Source organism: Stigmatopora nigra, chromosome 10 (genome assembly GCF_051989575.1).
Source record: "Stigmatopora nigra isolate UIUO_SnigA chromosome 10, RoL_Snig_1.1, whole genome shotgun sequence".
Classification (NCBI taxonomy): Eukaryota; Metazoa; Chordata; class Actinopteri; order Syngnathiformes; family Syngnathidae; genus Stigmatopora; species Stigmatopora nigra.
This window is the reverse complement of record NC_135517.1, coordinates 12,551,096-12,570,843: the sequence shown is the minus strand read 5'-3', so window position 1 is coordinate 12,570,843 and position 19,748 is coordinate 12,551,096. Positions and strand designations below refer to the sequence as shown.

The window sequence follows — 19,748 nt, the reverse complement described above, 5'->3', positions numbered from 1 at the left end:
AGTTAAAAGGGGTTATTCCAAGATTCCCTGCATAAACGCTGGCCATTGGCAATTCAGAGCAGATACTATTTGTACAGTAGCTCTCATGGAAACTTTCTGATGGAGGACCTATTCTCGTGCAACTGATAGTATAAGATAGCTGACACCAAAGTCTAAAAGAAAAAATGGGGTTAAGACCTTTGGGTCAAAGTAAACATTAACAACAACAAAAAACGTGACCGGACATTTGGTCGCCGGTCTTTTGGTCCAATGTACTTAGATATTAAACTATCTCTCTTAGATATTAAACTATTTCTCTTAGATATTAAACTCTCTCTCTCTTAGATATTAAACTCTTTCATAAATATAATTTTGAGAGCTGGCTTCAACAGTAAACTCTGTCACCATTTGACCGGCGACTAAACGTCCGAGCACCCAAAAAAGATGCAACAACTACTTCATTCTTTTGTCTGAATTTAGGAAACATAATTTATTTATCTCATGTACGACTTTATCACATCAAGATACCCTCAACCCCCCCCCCCCACACACACACACAATACACACATTCATTAAAAAGGTGCAAAGAGTCACTAAATCAGAGTATTGACTCAGCAAATGTTTTTAAAAGTTTCAATGAGGCGATGTATTATTTGTCGTCCTCTCAAATAAATGGAATTATAACGCCAAAAAAAATACTACAACTGACAATGTATTCAGCAGCCTCAAATTGAAATGTTCAACAAAGTGCTTTCCACTACAGCCAGTGCATTGTCAGTTATTGACTGACTGAATCACCCACGGCAGTGCAACAGTGAAAATCCTATGAAGTACTATATGCAATAGCGCCTATAAGTGGTAAGTCAGGTAAAATGCAGCATACTATCCTCACATTCTTTTGGAACAGTTACTTTGTAGCTGTGACAAGTCAACTTGTAATTGCAGCCGTTGTTATTGTCCCAATAATTTGAGCCTTTGACATCATAGCAAATAGCAAATTCCAATAACGCTCCCGGCTGTAAAATGAAAGGCGGCACTGGCAGACGAAATCTGAAGACGTCTCTCCCTGGCCCATCGTATTCCCCTTTGGTCCCACTTGACAACCAGGATGCCGTTGTATTTGTGGTTGTTCTCCAGTTGGTAAAAGAGTAGTGCACTGTGACCTTTTTCTCATAGTCTAAATTAAGTACCTGTATAGTGCCCACAATGCCCAGCTCCGAACACACGACCTGTTCGAGACAGACGCCTTGCGTGCTCACACGATTCAGGAAGTCAGGCTGTGCGGCAATGTTCTCGGGGAAACAGGGTTTAAAGTGAGGCAGGGACAGCTCTAAAGACTTCCCAAAAGCCTTCTCAGAGCTCATCAAAAGTCGGAACATAACATGTTGTGGTATCAGGGGTCGTTCATTCATTTTGAACACCTTTACTTCCTCTAAATCGAGGCCCAGTGAGTCCACAAAGCGAACCTGTTGGCTCCTTGGGACCCTCCTCTTCTCCGCGGATGAACAAAGAGACTGAGATCGTCTCCTCATTATTGTCTTGGTTGGAGGTTCTGTGGACGCGCTGATTGTTGAGACATGCTTCAACGGGGGAGGTCTTGGGCCTGGGGGCCGGATGAGAACAGGGGTCTTGCAAGGTTGAGGTTTGGCAAGACGAACGGTGGTGGTACGGGGTACCGTCCAGCCTGGCCCCCCAGAGTTGTCACATCTCCTTTTCTCACAATGCTTGTCCATCTTTGCCACATAAATAAATCTTGGGAAACACAAGAACAAATATATAGGTTTAAATCATCATTTGGAGCAGAGCAACATTTGAAACACATAAAAAAATGCAGCTGCACAAACATGGTTTGAAGAACGGACAAACCTTTCCAGCTTTCTTCTTCACTTTGTATGTTTTCTTCCTGTGGATGCAGCAATTGACTGCAAATGTGTTATCAACTCCAACAACAGACTCAGGAGAAACAACTCCAATATATTCCCAGATTCAGTTTAGCCCTTGACATATAACTTGAAACCTTTACAGGAGTGGGAGGTGGAGAGACTATTTATAGCAAGCAGATAGTGGTGGGCTGTCCCTTCCTTCTCTAATAATACCTGCACTGATTTCATGTTATCTCATGCATCTCGTGTTGTCATGGTAGGGGTGGGGGGGGTGGGGGGGGGGGTTGTCTGATTGTGCATGCGTAATGACTGACTCATTTGGGCTGTGCATATGGTGAGATGTCATTATTTCATAGGTATTGCTAATATTAGAATCATCAATTTAAAGTATTTTTCCTCTTTAGGATGGTTGGGTATTTGAGGGAACTTCATTTTACAGTTACATTAGTACCATAAGCTTCAGCCACACATGATATTTAAAATGAATTTGGGATTCTAAACTAATTCTAATTAATTATGCTCCTACAAACTTGACACATAATACATAAGTATTACATTAAATTTCGGAATTTCCCATACTGTTTAAGCTGTTAAGGTCTATTCAGAGCTGGAGTGTATCCAAGTGGACTTTGGCCTGCAGGTGGACTACATCCAGCCAGGATTGACCAGAGTAGAAAGATTTTGTCATCAAACACCATGTGCGGGGAAGCGGGTTGTAATCAGTGTTGGGATTTAAGTTGGCTTAGTGTTAAAAGTGAGGAAATGCCATATTGATACTGCTATCATGTTTGAGGAAAAGTTCCCAATTTCAGCACGTGAAGAATCATCCAAGATGATCTGGCTCCAGGTGATGCCTTCGTATATGTTGGCTGGGTTCGGCATGGTGACGGCTGGCATGGTCCTGGACCATGTGCAGGTCAGTGACATGAAGTATTGATTACAGTCGTTTGGCAAGGGGATACAATTTATTTGGAAATTTAAATTGAAGGTGAAATAGTGCTCTATGCATATATAAGTTCATGGCATCTGAATTTGTGGATGAGGAAATTTTATCAAAGTACTACATATATTTATGTCCTGACTTACATTGGTTAGCATGGTTTGCCTTAGTCAAGTACCAAAAAAACTGTAGCTTGGGAATGTGATTGGGTGTCTACGTGATTGAAATGTTACTAGTCCAGATAACTTACATCTCTCAAGTTAAAGCAGAAACCCCTTCCATTTTCCTTTTCAGAAAATCCAATAATGTGAATGTATACAGAGAATCCCAGTACATACTCGTACATACTCATTCTTCAAATACTAATGCACGTTTCATATCTATTTTTGCACCTTAAACAAACCTCAATGAAATCTCATCCTAAAAAAACAGTTTAAAGTGTTGAAAGGGGTCGAACAGGCTGTTAACATTGGTCTATTTGTTGTAGTAGCTGTCTGACTTGTCTCTTCGACGTGTCAAGATTTGATTTGTGCGCTTCAGCTGTTTGGCGGTCAGCGTGACCTTGCAGGTGACCATGCCCTATGCAACACAATGACGACAGAGAACCACAAACAAACAGAAAAAACCCACACATGAACAAAGTGCCTAGAATCCTTCATACCAGTATGGGTATTCTGCAATAGTAATTGAGGAAAAACTATAAAGACCAAGAGATGTGATAAATGTTATTAATATTCAAAATTATATGCACCCATTCTTTTTCATAAGCCACTTGTGTTACACTCAGAACAGTTGGTGCCCTTTTATTTTGTTCTTGCACCCTCATTATTCATAAAGAAGTCAGGAGAGGGCGCCTCAGAAAACAAAAGAACCACTTAGGGCAATGTCCCATTCCTCAAAGTCACATTTTAGCTGAGTCATTGAGATGTGCATGTGTGTGAGGTTAATCTATATAATACAGGGCTCACTTCCAAATTCCTCACATGAAATATATCTATGAGAATGTAGATGTAAGCAATGCCAATTGGGTAAAAAAATGTGTGTTATACCAGTCTAAGAGGATCCTCAGAACCCTTGTTAGGTAACAGCAGCAGTCGCAGCACATGTTCGTGACAGGTACAACACCTGCTGCTTGGAGATGCGTCGTCATTCGAGGACACCGAAGAGCAAAAGAAGGAGGAGCTATACAAAAAGTGAGGTGGGGGGACTGAACATCAGCTGCACCCTCTAAAAATAATCAAAAGAAATGCTGACAAAGAAGAGTATGCATCATTTTTGGTCATTGTAAGATCTGCAGCCTTGTTCCTATACGTGTTCTTGGACACACCTCGTGGGGGGTTTCATTTTACGTCATCACGGAGTGCCTTTGTGAGATGCCTCTTTATCTGATGCCAGAGGGAATATAACATTGACAAGACTAGGACTGGACCTTGACGCCACTCATCTATAAGCATCATTCGCAGCGACTCGTCGCTCGGAACAGGCGTTCTATCATTGCCCAGATGAAATTGAAGAAGGTACTTCATCTGAACCAAGAGAGGGAGCTGTGGATAGAAGCAGAGGAGAGAGAGCGCATGTGGACTGAGAAGAAACTCATGGCTTTCTGGATGTCCTTGTCCCATCGGACTTTGACTCTTTTTCGGCCCCGGGAGAGACCTGGCTTCCAGCGCTCGGCCTCGGCTGCCCGGCTCCTCAAAAGTGAAGCATGAAGTGTGAAGAAAGGCTGTTTTCCAAAGTGTCGATTGCTGTGTTCTAATGCATTTTATTTTAAGGTAGTTCAATGCCTTATGATTTTTTATGGCATTTTTTTAGCACTGGGTGGTGTTTCAAGAGATTTCTGAGGTTTTCATCTTGGTTCCAGCCTTGGTGGGACTGAAAGGGAATCTGGAGATGACGTTGGCATCCAGATTGTCAACAGCAGTGAGTGGAATCACACCTCCACACATGGAGAGACTCAGACTCACCAAAATATACATTTGCATTACATCCGTTTTCATGCGAGCACCTTCCTTTCCTTCCTCAGGCCAACACTGGGCAACTAGAGGAACCTCAACTACAGAGGAAGATAGTTTGTTGCAATTTAGCTCTCATCCAGGTAATTCCCACAGCGATTTTGTCTTCCACTTGTCCTCATTAGACTTGACCAATTCATTGAAAGACAGTAAAGGTTTGAGTGATGGATGAGCTAATAAGAATGCTTATCAAAAAGGACAACATGTCATCTTATCCAATGTCTTTTCCATGAAGGTACAGGCCACAGTTGTCGGTTTTCTGGCCGCGGTGGCAGCTGTGAGTCTCGGCAGCCTGACCAGAGGTAGTGTGGATGTTGTCCATACTGCAATCCTATGTGCCAGCAGTGTCACCACTGCCTTTATTGCGGCACTGTCACTAGGTCAGACAAATATGCAACTTACGTATATATAGACATTTCCAGTAAGTCACCAAAAGGACCCAATCGTGTGGTCATCTCTTGGAATACTGCCAGGCCTTGTTATGGTGGCAGTGATCATTGGCTCCAGAAGAGTGGGCGTCAACCCGGATAACGTAGCCACGCCTATTGCTGCCAGCTTGGGTGACATCATCACTCTGTCTTTGCTTGCTGGGGTCAGCAGGTTCTTCCTCAACTGCAAAGGTGAAAGTGAATTGTATTTCTTTTTACATTAACTTGAATCAAAGGGGTGGGGCTGAGCACTAAGTAGAATGAATGGATAAACAAATTCTCCGGTTCTTTTGTTTTTTATTCATGTCTAGACATGTGGTACCTGCCTATTGCGGTATGCGCTCTATTCCTTCTTCTTGTTCCACTGTGGGTCCTCATTGCTCGCCAGTCTCCATCAATTGGAGAGATCCTGAGGTCAGGATGGCAACCAGTAATTTTGTCCATGTCGGTCAGCAGGTGGGGTGCCAGTGTATCTTTTTTTATATCAGATAAATTCAAGTATTAATGATCTCGTGATATATGTTTGACTTGTTATGTTTCAGTATTGGTGGCCTTATTTTAGATAAGACAGTGAGCAATCCAAACTTTGAGGGCATGGCAGTTTTCACCCCGGTTATCCATACCTGTCAACTGGTACGTTCTCGCCGTAATTGGTACAACTGAAAGCCCATTTTTATATTGGTACGCTGTACACATGAAAATGGTACGCTAAACGGTGATTTTGAGAAAAAAAAATAAATTAAGGCACTTTCTAGCCATTTTTCACCATCCGCCATAATGGCCATAAAAGTAAGGGCTTTGAGCGCAAAGAGTTTCCTCGTCCCCGCCTTAAGTCGTCTCTGATTGGGCACGGCGCGGCTCTAAATGCTTTTGATTGGCGGAAACGCATGTCTGCCAAGTGATATATGTACCGGCGCCTCTGATTGGCTAAAAAAAAAAGATCATGATAAACATTTCGTTTTGTAACACTTTCACCATGTGATTTCCGTTTCCTGTTCCCTTGTTTATGTTTACTTTCATTTGATCAGCTGTTTCTGGTCTGTTTACAAGTCAAGAATACACTCTTACACGTGGTACAAGTTGATTTATCTGACAATGGCTTCAATGAAAAGGACTTTGAAATTGGCTGAACCAGCAGCACCAAAGAAAAAGAGAGAACAGCGTGGAAGACACAGAAAAGAGTGGGAAACAAGAACAGATGAATTTGCAGGTTTGATTCAATCTTCAAAAAAAGGACCTGAATTTTCATACTGTGTGGCTTGTAAGACTGATATCAAGGTTGCTGCCTCTGGATTTTATGATGTCCGGAGGCACTTTAGCACAGATGGCCACATTGAAGCTGTTCATAAGGCCAAGCAGTTTAAACCCATTAGTGAGCATTTCTCTGCTAAAATCAAAGATCCTTCACCAGATCTGTGTACACGTGCAGAGATACTGTTTGCACAGTTTGTTGCTGAACACAACTTGCCAGCAACAGTGGCTGATCATTTCACATCATTGATCAAAGAAATGTGCCCGGATTCAAAAATTGCAAAGGTAAGTCTTTTCATTTACTATAGTGAATCAAATCATATGTTCTTTATTTCAACATATTTTCAATGTTAGCATCAATTGAATTGATGCTAACATTGAAAAAAATGTAGTCTATTAGTGTATTGTAGGAAATATCAAAGTATGATAATCCTAAACTTGCATGGAAGAAGAAAAAGAATTGAATTCTTTTTCTTCTTCCATGCAAGTTTAGGATTATCATACTTTGATATTTCCTACAATACACTAATAGACTACATTTTTTTATGTTGAAGGAATTTTCCTGCCGGCGTACAAAAACAACAATGATTGTCAAGCACTGCCTGGCTCCAGCCTACACAAATCCAGTCATCTCAAAGTGTAAGACTCAGCCCTTTAGCCTCATGATAGATGAGAGCAATGACAGAAATGCTACAAAAAGACTGGTCATTCTTGTCAGGCTATTCGATGGGGAGAGTACAAAGACCAGGCTCCTCGATTTACCAGAGCTGACCTCAGGAAAAGCAGCATCAATTTTTGAAGTCATAGATTCTTTCTTCAAAAAAAATGAAATACCTTGGGAAAATTGTGTAGGTTTTGGTAGTGACAACTGTAACACCATGATTGGACGAAAGGACTCTGTGTTATCTAGATTGAAAGGACAAAATCCAAATATTTTCAATGTTGGGTGTATATGTCATTTGTCCAGTTTATGTATCAAGTCTGGAGTGAAGCTTTTACCTTTCAAAGTCGATGATTTTTTAGTGGACATATTTTATTTCTTTCAACATAGCCACAAAAGACTGCAGGACTTTAAGGAATTTCAAGATTTTACAGAGACTGATCAAGAAAGAATCTTAAAACATTGCCCCACTCGGTGGCTATCTTTGGGGAAAGTGGTTAAACGAGTTTTAAATCAATATGATGCCTTAAAGAGCTATTTTACAAGTCACGATGATGTTGAAAAGCCTGGAAAGGTGAAAACTATCAGTAACAGATTAAATGATCCAATGACTGAATTGGTGCTGCATTTCCTTAATTTCATTATACCGCATCTTGATGCATTTAACACAATATTTCAGGGTGAGAAATGCATGATTGGAGACATAATCCCTGAAATGAAGAGAATTTTGAGATTACTTCTTGTGAAATATGTTGAGAGGAAGCATATAGGAGCAGTGAAGGACAAATTGTGGGAGATTGAGCACACAAAAAGAGACTATCAGCATACAAATGACAGACTTGATGTTGGTTTGTGTGTTAAAAAGATACTGCAAGATGATGACAGAATCAGTCCATCCATACAACAAATATTCTTTGACTCAGTCAGAAATTTTTTTGAGGCAGTTGTTACAAAAATGATAACAAAATTCCCATTTGAGGATTCCATACTTGAGGAGCTGGTAGTCCTGGATCGAAAGAAACAGGTGGACTACATGCATGTTATCAACCTGACACAGGCATTCAATGTTCAATTGGATGAGGAGAAGCTTAAGGAAGAGTGGGATGATTACCAGTTTATGATGATGGAGAGAGAGCTTGAGGAGATGGACAAGATTGACACAGACAAGTACTGGGCTGATATTTTAAAAGAAAAAACAGCCCTTAATCAAAGTAGGTTTCCAGTGATGGGAAAACTGTTTACCCTTCTTTTGTGTCTCCCACACAGTAATGCAGATTGTGAAAGGGCATTTTCACATGTTAGAAAGATAAATACAGAGTACAGAAAGACATTGGGTGTTGATACACTAACAAATTACTTACAAGTTAAGTTAAACTGTGACAGGAAGTGCTACGAGGTCAATCCAACCAAAGAGATGTTGGAAATGGCGGTGTCAGCGACCATGAATTACAACAAATGTCATGTGAACGCACATTAAAATATTATTGAATGCACCAGGTATTGGAACAATTTTTGTAGGAAGCTGTTGTAGTGGAACTTTGAAAGCAATAAACACATAAACATACATTTTCTACTTGTTGTTCGTGATTTTTTACAAAAAAGTAAAGTGGTAAGATTTTCCATGTATTTATACATATATGTAAGGGCGAAAACAAAATTTGGTAAGATCACAAATGGTTCGAGGTTGACAGGTATGAGTGTTCAAGTTTTAATATTATTACAGATGATTTTCCTTTGGCGCATTAAGGACCAAATGCAATTGGAGTTGTATCTATTTCAAAATGCCTGAGGCAATAGAATAATGCATTTTGTCAGCAATCCTCAATAAATTCATGAGGTTCCGCACACTTTGTACTGTGTGTTCACTCATGTTTTTGTTCCAACCAATCCAACACTGATAGTTTAAGGGCATGAAACTTATACTGAAAGTAGCAACACCTGGCTGGGATCAATTTCTTATGAATCTGGTGAAAAGGTGTGCTATGAATCGGTTGGAATGAAAATGTGAACCTCCTGTGCATCTTTATTGAGTAGTTTGTATACCGCATTGAATGAGACGGCTGACACCGGTGCTATCCGTGTAGGTGTTGGAGGAAATCTGGTAGCCATCCAGGCCAGTAGGATGTCCACATACCTTCACTATAGGAGTGTTCCTGGAGCTCTGCCATTCAAAATGACCACGGGCTGTTCTGGACCATGTGCTGCTTTCTGCTCCTCAGGTTAAAAACACAAAGGTTTATTATGCTTGCCTCCTGGCTGACAAAAGTTGGGGGAAAGAGGTTTTGGGTGGGATTGGGTTGTCAAATTCTTGTTCTTTAGAAGACCTTTTGACTCGCTAAGCCTTGTTGCATGATCAGATGACTACCAAAGAACTACCTTTCCAATTGATTGAGAATATTCATATGCATACAGTATAACAATTAAATATTTTTTTAGGTTAATAATATGCTGATAAATAATTCTTACTTAAACTATTCCTCTGTTCAGATGTGAATTCTAAATCAGCCAGAGTCCTGGTCATCCTTGTAGTACCAGGCCACATTCTTTTCCTATACGTGATCCATCTTCTGCAGGCAGGGCACACAGTCATGACAGCTGCCTTCATCATTTGTTACCTGTTGGCAGCACTTCTTCAGGTAAGATTGTATTTATTATTCAACATAAAATGATCCACTTAATAATAGCAGTACTTTCATGACAAATACAATAACAGACTTCAAAAATTATAGTTGAAGAATGGAACATATTAGATATTATAGGATTATAGGCAATGTGATTTCCCCCCTTCTAAAAACTGGTGTAACATATGTTAGAAAATATATGTATCTGAAAATGTGTAATGTTGTTCTTCCGTGGATCAGCATTGAAATGATGTTTATTTACTGCTAGTTCATTGAGTCAATCGAACTTAAATGTTCAGAAGTCCACATCCCTGGTGGTCTAGTGGATAGGATTCGGCGCTCTCACCGCCGCGGCCCGGGTTCGATTCCCGGTCAGGGAAATTTTTGTCTCTTTCTGTGCATTAACTTCGGGGTGTGCAATAACAATGTGCAATGTCTTAGATTGAGCAATATTTTACAATTTACTTTGCCAGGACATACGTTTTTATATTTTCATACTACTTATTTATGTTTTTACTGGGAAAACACACTTTGTGGAGTAGCATCACCAATTTTGTTATACACAAATGTGTATGATGACAATAAGGCTTTTGATTTTATTTTGATTTGATCTTTGCTTTTATGACCAGGTGGTGATTCTCCTGCATGTAGCCAATGTGATGGTGAGGTGGCTGTGGCAAAGGGGCTTGGACCCAGACAACTTCTCCATCCCTTACCTGACAGCATTGGGTGACCTGCTGGGAACGGCATTTCTGGCCATCAGCTTCAGACTGATTCAGAACACAACCTCCGGAGGCAAAATTTTGTCAACGTATTGAGACCTATTCGCCCATTTTGGAACATTGAATTAGATAGGTACCTTCTGGGCAAACACAGTTGTGAAGTAATCAATCCTTCAGTTGGATTCCTATTCTGTAGTCATCAATATATGAATAGATTTAAAATATACAGTCTTTGGTCACATGTAAGTATTAAAGCTATGTAGGCTATTGGCATACTTTGAAAACAAAAACTAAAATGCTCGTGTAGCTCTATAAGACAGTATGAGAATAAAAGTGCCTAGTTACATATATTGCATTTGTAGATTTTCTATTTTAAAGCTTTGAAAAGGAGAGAATGGATGAAAAATTAGGTGCATTTCCTGTGTGAGAACAGTTACAACTGTCACTCCCCTCCGATTTCCATAATTTAGATAGCCAGTGTGTAGATGGATGCTTTAGAGTCTAAAGTTTAGACCTCACATTTAATAGCAAATGGTTGTAGTCAGAGCAAAACTCTTACCCTGACATAAATATGAATTTGTGTGTCAGTACATGTTATGTCACATCTGTAGACTGAAAAAAATATGAAGTTTATATAAAAAAAATGGTGGGTAGAAGAAAAAAGTCTTTCTAGTTAAGATTACGATCCAAAAGCGAATGTATCTGCAAATAAAAGCTGCTTTCGATGTCAATCCTTTTCAGGAATCACCGTTCACCGAGTCTGTATTATATACTTTTTGGGTACTTGTCAAGAATAGTACATTGGTGTCAGTTATGACTGTTTTGTTTTATAGTTCCATTTATACATTTCCAATAATAAAGTCAACCAAACTTGCTGCTCAGTGACATTTATTTAAAAATTGTGCCAACATTTCATGGTCGGTCTAAAATAATTCAGTTCGAAAAACACAATAAATTAAAACAACATTGCCCAACACTATAAAGTGAACCACAAGCACATTACAAATTGGTTTGTCTGGGGTCAAGTAAAGGTAAAGGCTGAACATCCAAAGGCACAAGATCTTCACTGTTGCAATTTAAAATTCATTGTGCTATTGAAAATTAGACCCCCAACAGATATCACATTTGTTGTGCAAATACCCTACAAAAGAGAAAGACATTTCAAATACAAAGGCAAATTGTTTACACAGTCACAGAATAGTACCCACTCAATCACTGTTTACGGTTAAAATATCAAATAGTACCAAGTTTTACTATTTCACAACAAGGTGGTTCACCTGTCAATAACATTCTGTTTATTAATGTTGTCAAAAGGCATTTTTTTCTGATACTTCTGAAAGTACAGATCAGCAACTCTACCTCATCAAAAGTTGAGGTAAGATGGCAGAGAGTAATTAAATAAAAGGAAGTCCATGCGATAGAGGTTATACAGCTTCTTCTGATAAAAGGGGCTGATATTGAGGAAGAATCGTGCTGCCATGTCTCCAGTAGTCCTGGTGCTCTTGGTAGAGGCGGGAAACTTGACCTGGTCCTCTACTCCAGCAAGTTGAAGCACATAGTTGGAGTCCTGCTCCAGGGTCTCATATTTACCCACTACGTCATAGTGGATGAGGCAGGGGTGGCACAGTGAGTGCACTCGTTCCCAATGCTCATTAAAGGGTTCTTCAATCTGGGTTGCCGGGTTCACAAGGTAATACACAAATTCCTCAAAAGTGACGTCGTCACCTTTTTCTAGGGCGTCTGGCTGTGGGTTGGGCCTATGCCGGCGCACGATCTTGGTGCCGTATCGTTTATGGAAGGCAGTGTTGTAACGTTGTGTGAATTTGTTGCGGTATGCAGACACGAGCCGCTCAAATGGCTCGCGTACAAACATGAACTTCAAGTAGGAGCGTAAGCGATGATTGATCTGGGAGGTGGAATACTCAGACAAGGTGCGTAGATTTCCTGAGACGTGGGCCTCGTTTGCTGGTATTCCCAGAGGGTCTCGGTGGGATCCGGCCGCACCCGTTAGGACCATAAGTACTCGCTTCCAGTTGGTGCAGGCCACTTTGGGTACGTAGCAGTACAGCAAGCCGTGAAGGTCATCTACAATAACATGCTTAAGGTCCTCTGGGATAAGAACTCTACGTTTACGGGTATAGGTACGGCAGGCCTCTTCTAAAAGCTCCCTTCGGCCTTGATGGATTGCCTGCACTTCAGACTCCGCCTAGAAAGTGACAAGCAATGGTTAAAAAAAACAAAAGCGGGCAAATATTCACAGTGGAAAGATGCCATTGTATATGAGTCACAGCTGGACAGTGTCCTTTTTTGCATGCAACATTATGGTAGTGTCGAATTCCATTTACAGTTATCTACCGAACATTCCAACATTACAGAATTAAAGTTAGTATTTGTCTTTGACATTTTCACAGTTTGGCTCTGAGTTTCTTTTTCTTCATATTAACTAAAAATTTATTGACTTAGACTAGAATACAAGTAAGTTTGAAAACTTAAATGCCACTCAAGCTGTGCCTTTTCCTCTCTCCGCATTTACATACAGCAGTAAAACTGCTGAGTTTGTCCCCAAGGAAGCATTACCCTGCCAAAGCAAACATCAATAAATGTCACTGCGCTAATACAAAAAAGATATTTGACCCTTTCCCCTGAAGCAAAAGTACAAAAGCATTACTGATTGGCATATAAATTATGACTCCAAGAAAAGAAGACAGGGAGATAAAGCAAGATTTGTATATCTGCCAGGATCCTCATTCATTGAAGTGAAATTAAATTGAGCCTTTCCCCCCAACCCCTTTCCCCCCAAAGTAAACTTTCCGATACTTTTTCAAATTCAAACGCATGGGATCCTATACATCTGCTTGCACACTTGGATATTTAAAGGGAAAGTACTGTGTACGGTTTAAATTGTGTTAAAGAGTCACACACGAACAGCCTGAAAACATGTTTTTTTTTAAAATTCGCCCTATAAAAGTCTACTTAAACTTAACACAGCCATAAAAAAAAGCTGTGAACAGCAACTATTATTTAATTGGTAAACCGACATCTACAAAATGGACTGCCATTCTGAATTTACAACATTGCAAATAATAAAAGTTACTTTGTAAGACAACATTTGAATCGTAACACTTTTAATACTGCAATGATCTTAACATCTTTTTATATCTGGTATCAAGTAATCCTAGAATCTTCCCATCGGAGTACTATGGCATTCCATTGTTATCAATTACAACACAATAAACTGTTCTCAGTATGGAGCCTAATTGTAACTACTATTTTCAATCTAATAAAATAGTGGCTATAAAACATGTTTTGACAGAGAGATTGAGTTTGTGAAATGAAAGTATACCTTACTCTCTATTACAGGCAGTGATTTTGTTAGGAATGACTTTTGTTGCATGTATTCCATCCCAAAGGACACTTCATACTTGAGCAAGGGGACCAACGGAGTGAGCACTAAATGTCCTTCGGATTAGTGAAGCGAATTTAAATCTCAAAAAGCTGCATGTTCTCAATTTAAGCCATTGTAGAAAACACCAGGACTGACATTTCAAAACACACAGAACACATTGTGACATTGTGAAGAGGCAACCATTCCCATCATTAGAAATACATTAAAAACAGACCTCACCAAACTAAAACAGTGCAAAATAAAAGGACTGTTGCCACTTGGCTCCAAATATACATACTACAAACAATAAATAATTCAAAAGTATAAACAGCACAGTAAACTATACCGTTTGTAAATAACATTTTGGTTGGTTGTTTTGGTTTTATACTGCTCATCAATTTGTGGTGGTCCAAACAAGTATGACAATAAAAACTTTGCATGAAGTTTAGGCAACATACCTGGTCACTATTATAAAGTGACTGCAGGGGACTCCTTCTGGGCTTTTGGCCATTGCTTTCTTCCCCAAAGTGCTCCGGAGCTGAGGAAACAAAGTGGTGAACAAAGCGTTGGACGGAGCTGTAATCCAAATGCAAATACTTTTTTTTTTGTTCTTGTCAACGCATAAAGTAGGCCAACGTGAGGTAAATGTGAATAAGTAGACGATGGAATATAGAAACAGAAGCCAATAAAAGGTGATGGGATATGAAAAATAGTACATGCATCTCAAACTTTTTCGACAGTGGGATTAGAGGCATTAAAACGCAGATGTGCTGCACTTTAATCATTTTTGTTTTATGTGTGTTGTTGTAATGTTGCGTGAAAAGAAAATGGCTGCTACAGTTATTGGTCTTCTTTCCAATGGAAAATAATGTGGATTATCACACAGACAACATAAGATAGTAGACAGCCAAAAACCTGACAAAATACTACATCTGAAATCAAAACCCTCCCATCCATTTTTGCTATTTGAAATTTAAATGACCTGAATTAATGGTGCTACTGTCTTTAGTTAAATACCTTCGTTTAGAATATAAATTTTCCAAACTCTTTTCCAACTAGAGGGTCTTGGAATGAATTTGCCCAACACTACAGTATATCTGCTGTTCACTGAAATCTCAACCACATCCCTCCCAATGTTCCACTGAGACTCATCCGAAGAGCATTGGAAGGAAGGGCTATTTGTATTGGTTTAACCCTGTCTAGACCCAAACATGCAAAGACTTTTCCTCTGCATTCCACCAGGCTTGTTCAGAAACGGGAACTTCGGCAATGCGAAATATATAGGAGTCGATGTGTGTTAGTCCTGTCTCGGTCATAAACGGACCTCTGTTTTTTGGTCCCTCTGGGAGAAGCACCCCCCTTTCTAACCCCTCCTTGGCCTTTCCTGCCAAAAAAAAAAGCTCGAACTGAGAGGCACACTGTACAAGGGTAAGCCGGACCCTTTTAGCCCACAGATGTGTGTGTTTTGAGGGTGTTAGTGCATAGGCAGGGCATGTGGGTGGTGTCTGTGTATTGAAGAATGTATGCAGATGTACAATTTGATGCCTATTTGCATATGGAACATGTCATTTCATCACATTTGTGCAAGAGCTTCAGACATTGGGGTTAAAAATAAACCACTTTTCAGAAATATAGACAGGTTGTGTATACAGTATACACACGGTTGTTTTCAATATTGAATGTTTGAAAATATTGCATGTCATTTATATTAAATGTTGTATATTTTTGCATACAATTATTACCAGGAATGCATTAAGAAAAATGGGATCAAAATTACTATTCATTTGCTATTTAAGTTACATCTGCATCTACCAAGGCTACCAAAGACATATACACTGTCAATACTTTACAGTCATAAACAATCGATTTTTTAAGAGGATGAACATATTTGGGACACATTTTTGATAATGTCATGAAAAACAAGTTATATTTTTTAAATCACACAAACTATTTGAAAGTTAATCTTAATAAAACTGTAATATAAGAGGAAACCCCACCGAGTATTCAATTGGTAGATTCTCTACTGTCAATTTTAAATAATGTTAGTACTACAGGATGGGAAATGATGAATGGTTTCAACCGAATTTTTTGGGTTAATCAAAGATAGAATTGCGAAAAGAAACGATGCTTTTACGAATCGTTTCAGTTTTAGACAACATTGTGTTTCAATATGAATCAAAGGGCCTCTTTAATGATGAATGCAAGAGTTGCCTCTAGTCACAAAATGTACTTATATGCTTCAGAGCCTATTTCTGAATGAGTCTGACAGCTTGGTATGCTCCTTCACACCACATGAGGCGGTTCTTTTTAGATGTGTAACAACTGTCCACATACTCTTACCCCATGTTACACATTTTTGCCTTCTTCTACCCTCAACGACGCATATATATGCTTTAATTTTTGGCACATGATATTGCAAGATATATGTCTGAATGAGACCATTGTGTGTGGCCACAAGGATCTGGAAAAGGTTTGGTTTGAGCAAATCCTGTAACCAGCTGAAAATTCTTCTCACCATTGCCAAACCAGCTGTAGAAACAGTGATCATCCACTAACTGGACAAGTAAATACATTATCCCTAATTTCCGCATTCGTTATAACACTTTTAGACACAGTAAACAAGCCGTCTTTCCTCGTCCCATAGTCACAGTGAAGCTAAACGCTACAAACTATAGCTCTGTCATATTTTCTGGTCTCAGCTATAGAGTGATTTTCATTTGTTTTCATTATCTTCATAATTCACAATCTTTCTTTTCAACCTGTTTGTCAGCTTATAACATTTTTTTTTTTTTTTTTTAAAGCTACCTGGGGTCACACCTCCCAGACCCTTACCCATAAAGAAGACCTGAGCTATAGTCATAATGATCCAATGGTGGCTATTTTTTGTTTGGATGACAGTGTGTTAAGAAGTTTTGGTGTGAGGAGACAGTGGTTCTGGTATCCCTAAGGGACAGATCCTAAGCAGCTGTTGGGAAGATAAAAAGAAAAGTGACATTTCTCCTAGGATGCCTTCCAAAACCCCAAAGAGGATATTACATGTGCTGGGCAGGGCTCATATTCATGGAAACACATTGTAGATGGTTTTAAATTTGACTGGACAAACACATATTTTCACACATATGCTGTAGTTTATCACTTGCATGTATCTCTCACTTTTGTTTCATTCTGAGGGTTCGAGGGCACCCTCAAACTGCACTTGTGTCCTGTAAAAGGTCTGACAGTTGAATTTCCATATATGGTGGTCTTCTGATGACACATCGCCCAATCGTAACATTGTATTGGATATGAGTCCTATTTCTCCCATTGTCCTTTTTCAGCTACACAATGAAAAAAATATTAAAAAACATATAGGAATAATGCAGCCTTTCCAATTGAGCGATTGTTATATTTAAAATATTTCACAATTTAATCTAAATAATAAATCACATGTTTTTCCCTCTTTTTTAAGTATATATATATATATATATATATATATATATATATATATATATATATATATATATATATATATATATATATATATATATATATATATATATATATATATATATATATATATATATATATATATATATATATATATATATATATATATATATATATATATATATATATATATATATATATATATATATATATATATATATATATATATATATATATATATATATATATATATATATATATATATATATATATATATATATATATATATATATATATATATATATATATATATATATTTTTTTTTTTTTTTTTTTTTTTAAATAATAGTTAATCTCCAATTGGAAGGCAAACAGATCAGAGTACACATGCCAATAGTTAATAGTGATTGACTCCAGCACACCTGGGACCCCCCATGTGGTTAGTTGGCGGAACAGAAGATGAATGAATAAATCGATAAATAATATTTGGTTCCGGTTTTCTGCCTTGGTTTTCCAATATTCCGTTTACGATTTGTCATTTCGGTGCAACAATAAAAAAAATGCACATTCCATTATAGACTGGACAATAAGGATACATCAATGCAATGTAAGTACATTGTACTGCAAGAATAATGAATGATGCATGTAATCAAAAAGGCAAGATTTTTACAATATATGCACTATATGGATTTTTTTATGTATGGATGAATGAATTGATAGAAACCAAATTGCATGTGTGACTGTTTTCAACTCACCAGGTTTAAGATTGCTGTTGAAATAGAAAATGACCATGACGAAACATCCTAAACATAAGGCAAAAAACATTCGAATGATTTTAGGTTTCCTCATCCTGAGTCCTCGAGAGGAGACCGAGTAGACAATGAATTCCTTCCAGGGCTCATGCAAATGCAGATTTTTGTTGTTGTTGATTTTTTGTTTTGTTCTGATGAGGTGTCTGTCTACTCGATCACAGGTACAGCATGGCCATTTTTTGACGTTTGCTGCCCATCGCACATCCTCACGTCATCATGTCCAGGGGCCAAGACGCGGATCGGATGCTCAAGTTGCTCCGGTTCCGATGGCAGTCCGAGAAAAAGTCTCCGCGAGTGTCAGGGAAGGCGAGGCAAGGTGCTTTTTTAGACGAGCGTGTGGCTTCTTTCCAAAGGTTCCTCGGCCAGTTAACTCTTCCTTCGCTGCCCACAATACAATGTACTGCTTGGTTGACTTGTAATGAGGGCGGTGTTCAACATTTCGAAGTAAAACATTTCGGAGATATTCAATACAGATCAATTTGTGACAAAATGCAGCATTTCTTAATGCATGGCAAATGTTAAATAATAAGACTGTTAGATTATAAATGTGATATTAAATAAGTAGTTTAGGACAATCCCAAATAATCATATGACTGCCTGATAACAAGAAAACGCCTAATTTATACCCAATGAACTTAGCCATAACTCTATTCGGAACCATTATTCTATAATTAATAATGATAGAATAGCAGATGAAATATTTGCCCATGCCCAGAAGCTACGTGCTTTTATTTTGAAGCCAGGCTTGCAGCAATGTTCAATTTTCCGGTGCATAGTTTCACATAGAGCTTCAACGTTTGACGTGTTGACCCGAATAATTAATCCTTTTTTGTTTTCTTCTTCTTCATCATACATTATATAATACTTTAATGATTATATTCGTTTATGTGGGTAACAGGCTGCATGGATTTTTTTTTTTTTACTGATTTCTCTCACATGTTTGCATGTTTCAAATTGCCTGCATGTCCTTTCTCCTGCATTCCAAAATCATTCATGTTAATCCACACAAAAGGCTCAAATTTCACCTTATGTGAAGAGGTTTGTTTTTCTGACACTATGTGCCCCGTGGTTGGTTGACTTGGGTCACGTCCAGAGTGTCTCATAGTCCAAGGTCCACAGGGATAGAATCAATTTCATTTCCAACCACATTGAGAATAAACAATACAGAAATAGAGTTGGAAAAACAGGCCAGGGATTTTGAGGTATATGTAAATTTTTCATACACTTATTTGGTTGCATTTCTATTCATTACAATGAGATGTTTTGAAATAATATGGCCCAGGAAAAAAACAAGAGACTTATTCTATACAATCAATATTAACAACCTTTAATAGGTTAACACTCAAAATGATTGTGAAAATAGATAGCTAAAATTGTTATATTTTTAGGATTCTTTACAACTGTGAAGACACGATTGATTGTACACAAGTAGCAAAATCAGACAATCTTAAGTAAAGGGCAAGTTCCATTTTTGTCCACCCGAGGTCGCCATCTCCAAATATACTAACTTAAAAAAATGCTTTCTATATATAATGTCTACATATTCCTGCCTCGACTATGATAAACTGCCTTTGTGTGTACACCACATAAACCTTTAAATTCACTAATAATGTACCTAAACTACTTTAA

The 19,748-nt window shown here is 38.4% G+C and overlaps 4 protein-coding genes and 1 non-coding gene across 5 annotated transcripts; 3 read left to right on the top strand and 2 right to left on the bottom strand.

Moving 5' to 3' along the window:
• Window positions 1–568: 568 nt before the first annotated feature.
• On the bottom strand, window positions 569–5,368 carry ppp1r3db (protein phosphatase 1, regulatory subunit 3Db). Its single transcript, XM_077725915.1, has 2 exons — window positions 5,217–5,368; window positions 569–1,731 (listed from the first exon to the last, which is right to left on the bottom strand). The coding sequence occupies exons 1-2, from the start codon at window positions 5,267–5,269 to the stop codon at window positions 843–845; spliced, it is 942 nt and encodes a 313-aa protein (XP_077582041.1). The 5' UTR covers window positions 5,270–5,368; the 3' UTR covers window positions 569–842.
• On the top strand, window positions 2,549–11,341 carry LOC144202856 (solute carrier family 41 member 1-like). The gene is made up of 11 exons (XM_077725916.1): window positions 2,549–2,778; window positions 4,615–4,722; window positions 4,826–4,897; window positions 5,050–5,194; window positions 5,288–5,434; window positions 5,554–5,698; window positions 5,785–5,854; window positions 8,821–8,830; window positions 9,239–9,373; window positions 9,642–9,790; window positions 10,405–11,341. Exons 1-11 carry the CDS (start codon window positions 2,647–2,649, stop codon window positions 10,591–10,593), a joined length of 1,302 nt encoding a protein of 433 aa, XP_077582042.1. The 5' UTR covers window positions 2,549–2,646; the 3' UTR covers window positions 10,594–11,341.
• On the top strand, window positions 5,864–8,464 carry LOC144202596 (zinc finger BED domain-containing protein 5-like). Its single transcript, XM_077725432.1, has 3 exons — window positions 5,864–6,778; window positions 7,048–8,365; window positions 8,421–8,464. Exons 1-3 carry the CDS (start codon window positions 6,338–6,340, stop codon window positions 8,462–8,464), a joined length of 1,803 nt encoding a protein of 600 aa, XP_077581558.1. The 5' UTR covers window positions 5,864–6,337.
• On the top strand, window positions 10,084–10,155 carry trnae-cuc (transfer RNA glutamic acid (anticodon CUC)). The gene has a single exon. It is a non-coding gene; the product is annotated as a tRNA-Glu (tRNA).
• Window positions 11,342–11,368: 27 nt separating the features above from the next.
• Window positions 11,369–18,427, bottom strand: LOC144203661 (carbohydrate sulfotransferase 11). Its single transcript, XM_077727205.1, has 3 exons — window positions 18,063–18,427; window positions 14,341–14,420; window positions 11,369–12,703 (listed from the first exon to the last, which is right to left on the bottom strand). Exons 1-3 carry the CDS (start codon window positions 18,154–18,156, stop codon window positions 11,861–11,863), a joined length of 1,017 nt encoding a protein of 338 aa, XP_077583331.1. The 5' UTR covers window positions 18,157–18,427; the 3' UTR covers window positions 11,369–11,860.
• Between the last annotated feature and the right edge of the window lie 1,321 nt (window positions 18,428–19,748).

What these genes read in the sequence shown, in the direction of transcription:
- ppp1r3db (XM_077725915.1), bottom strand. Translation starts at nt 5,269, where the DNA reads ATGACCACACGATTGGGTCCTTTTGGTGACTTACTGGAAATGTCTATA. An exon ending in CTGGAAATGTCTATATATAC is followed by an intron (nt 1,732 to 5,216) that starts GTAAGTTGCATA and finishes GTGTTTCCCAAG; the next exon opens with ATTTATTTATGTGGCAAAGA.
- LOC144203661 (XM_077727205.1), bottom strand. Translation starts at nt 18,156, where the DNA reads ATGAGGAAACCTAAAATCATTCGAATGTTTTTTGCCTTATGTTTAGGA. An exon ending in CAACAGCAATCTTAAACCTG is followed by an intron (nt 14,421 to 18,062) that starts GTGAGTTGAAAA and finishes TTGTTTCCTCAG; the next exon opens with CTCCGGAGCACTTTGGGGAA. An exon ending in CACTTTATAATAGTGACCAG is followed by an intron (nt 12,704 to 14,340) that starts GTATGTTGCCTA and finishes GTCACTTTCTAG; the next exon opens with GCGGAGTCTGAAGTGCAGGC.
- LOC144202596 (XM_077725432.1), top strand. Translation starts at nt 6,338, where the DNA reads ATGGCTTCAATGAAAAGGACTTTGAAATTGGCTGAACCAGCAGCACCA. An exon ending in CGGATTCAAAAATTGCAAAG is followed by an intron (nt 6,779 to 7,047) that starts GTAAGTCTTTTC and finishes TTTATGTTGAAG; the next exon opens with GAATTTTCCTGCCGGCGTAC. An exon ending in AAAAACAGCCCTTAATCAAA is followed by an intron (nt 8,366 to 8,420) that starts GTAGGTTTCCAG and finishes TCTCCCACACAG; the next exon opens with TAATGCAGATTGTGAAAGGG.
- LOC144202856 (XM_077725916.1), top strand. Translation starts at nt 2,647, where the DNA reads ATGTTTGAGGAAAAGTTCCCAATTTCAGCACGTGAAGAATCATCCAAG. An exon ending in TGGTCCTGGACCATGTGCAG is followed by an intron (nt 2,779 to 4,614) that starts GTCAGTGACATG and finishes GCATTTTTTTAG; the next exon opens with CACTGGGTGGTGTTTCAAGA. An exon ending in GTTCTTCCTCAACTGCAAAG is followed by an intron (nt 5,435 to 5,553) that starts GTGAAAGTGAAT and finishes ATTCATGTCTAG; the next exon opens with ACATGTGGTACCTGCCTATT.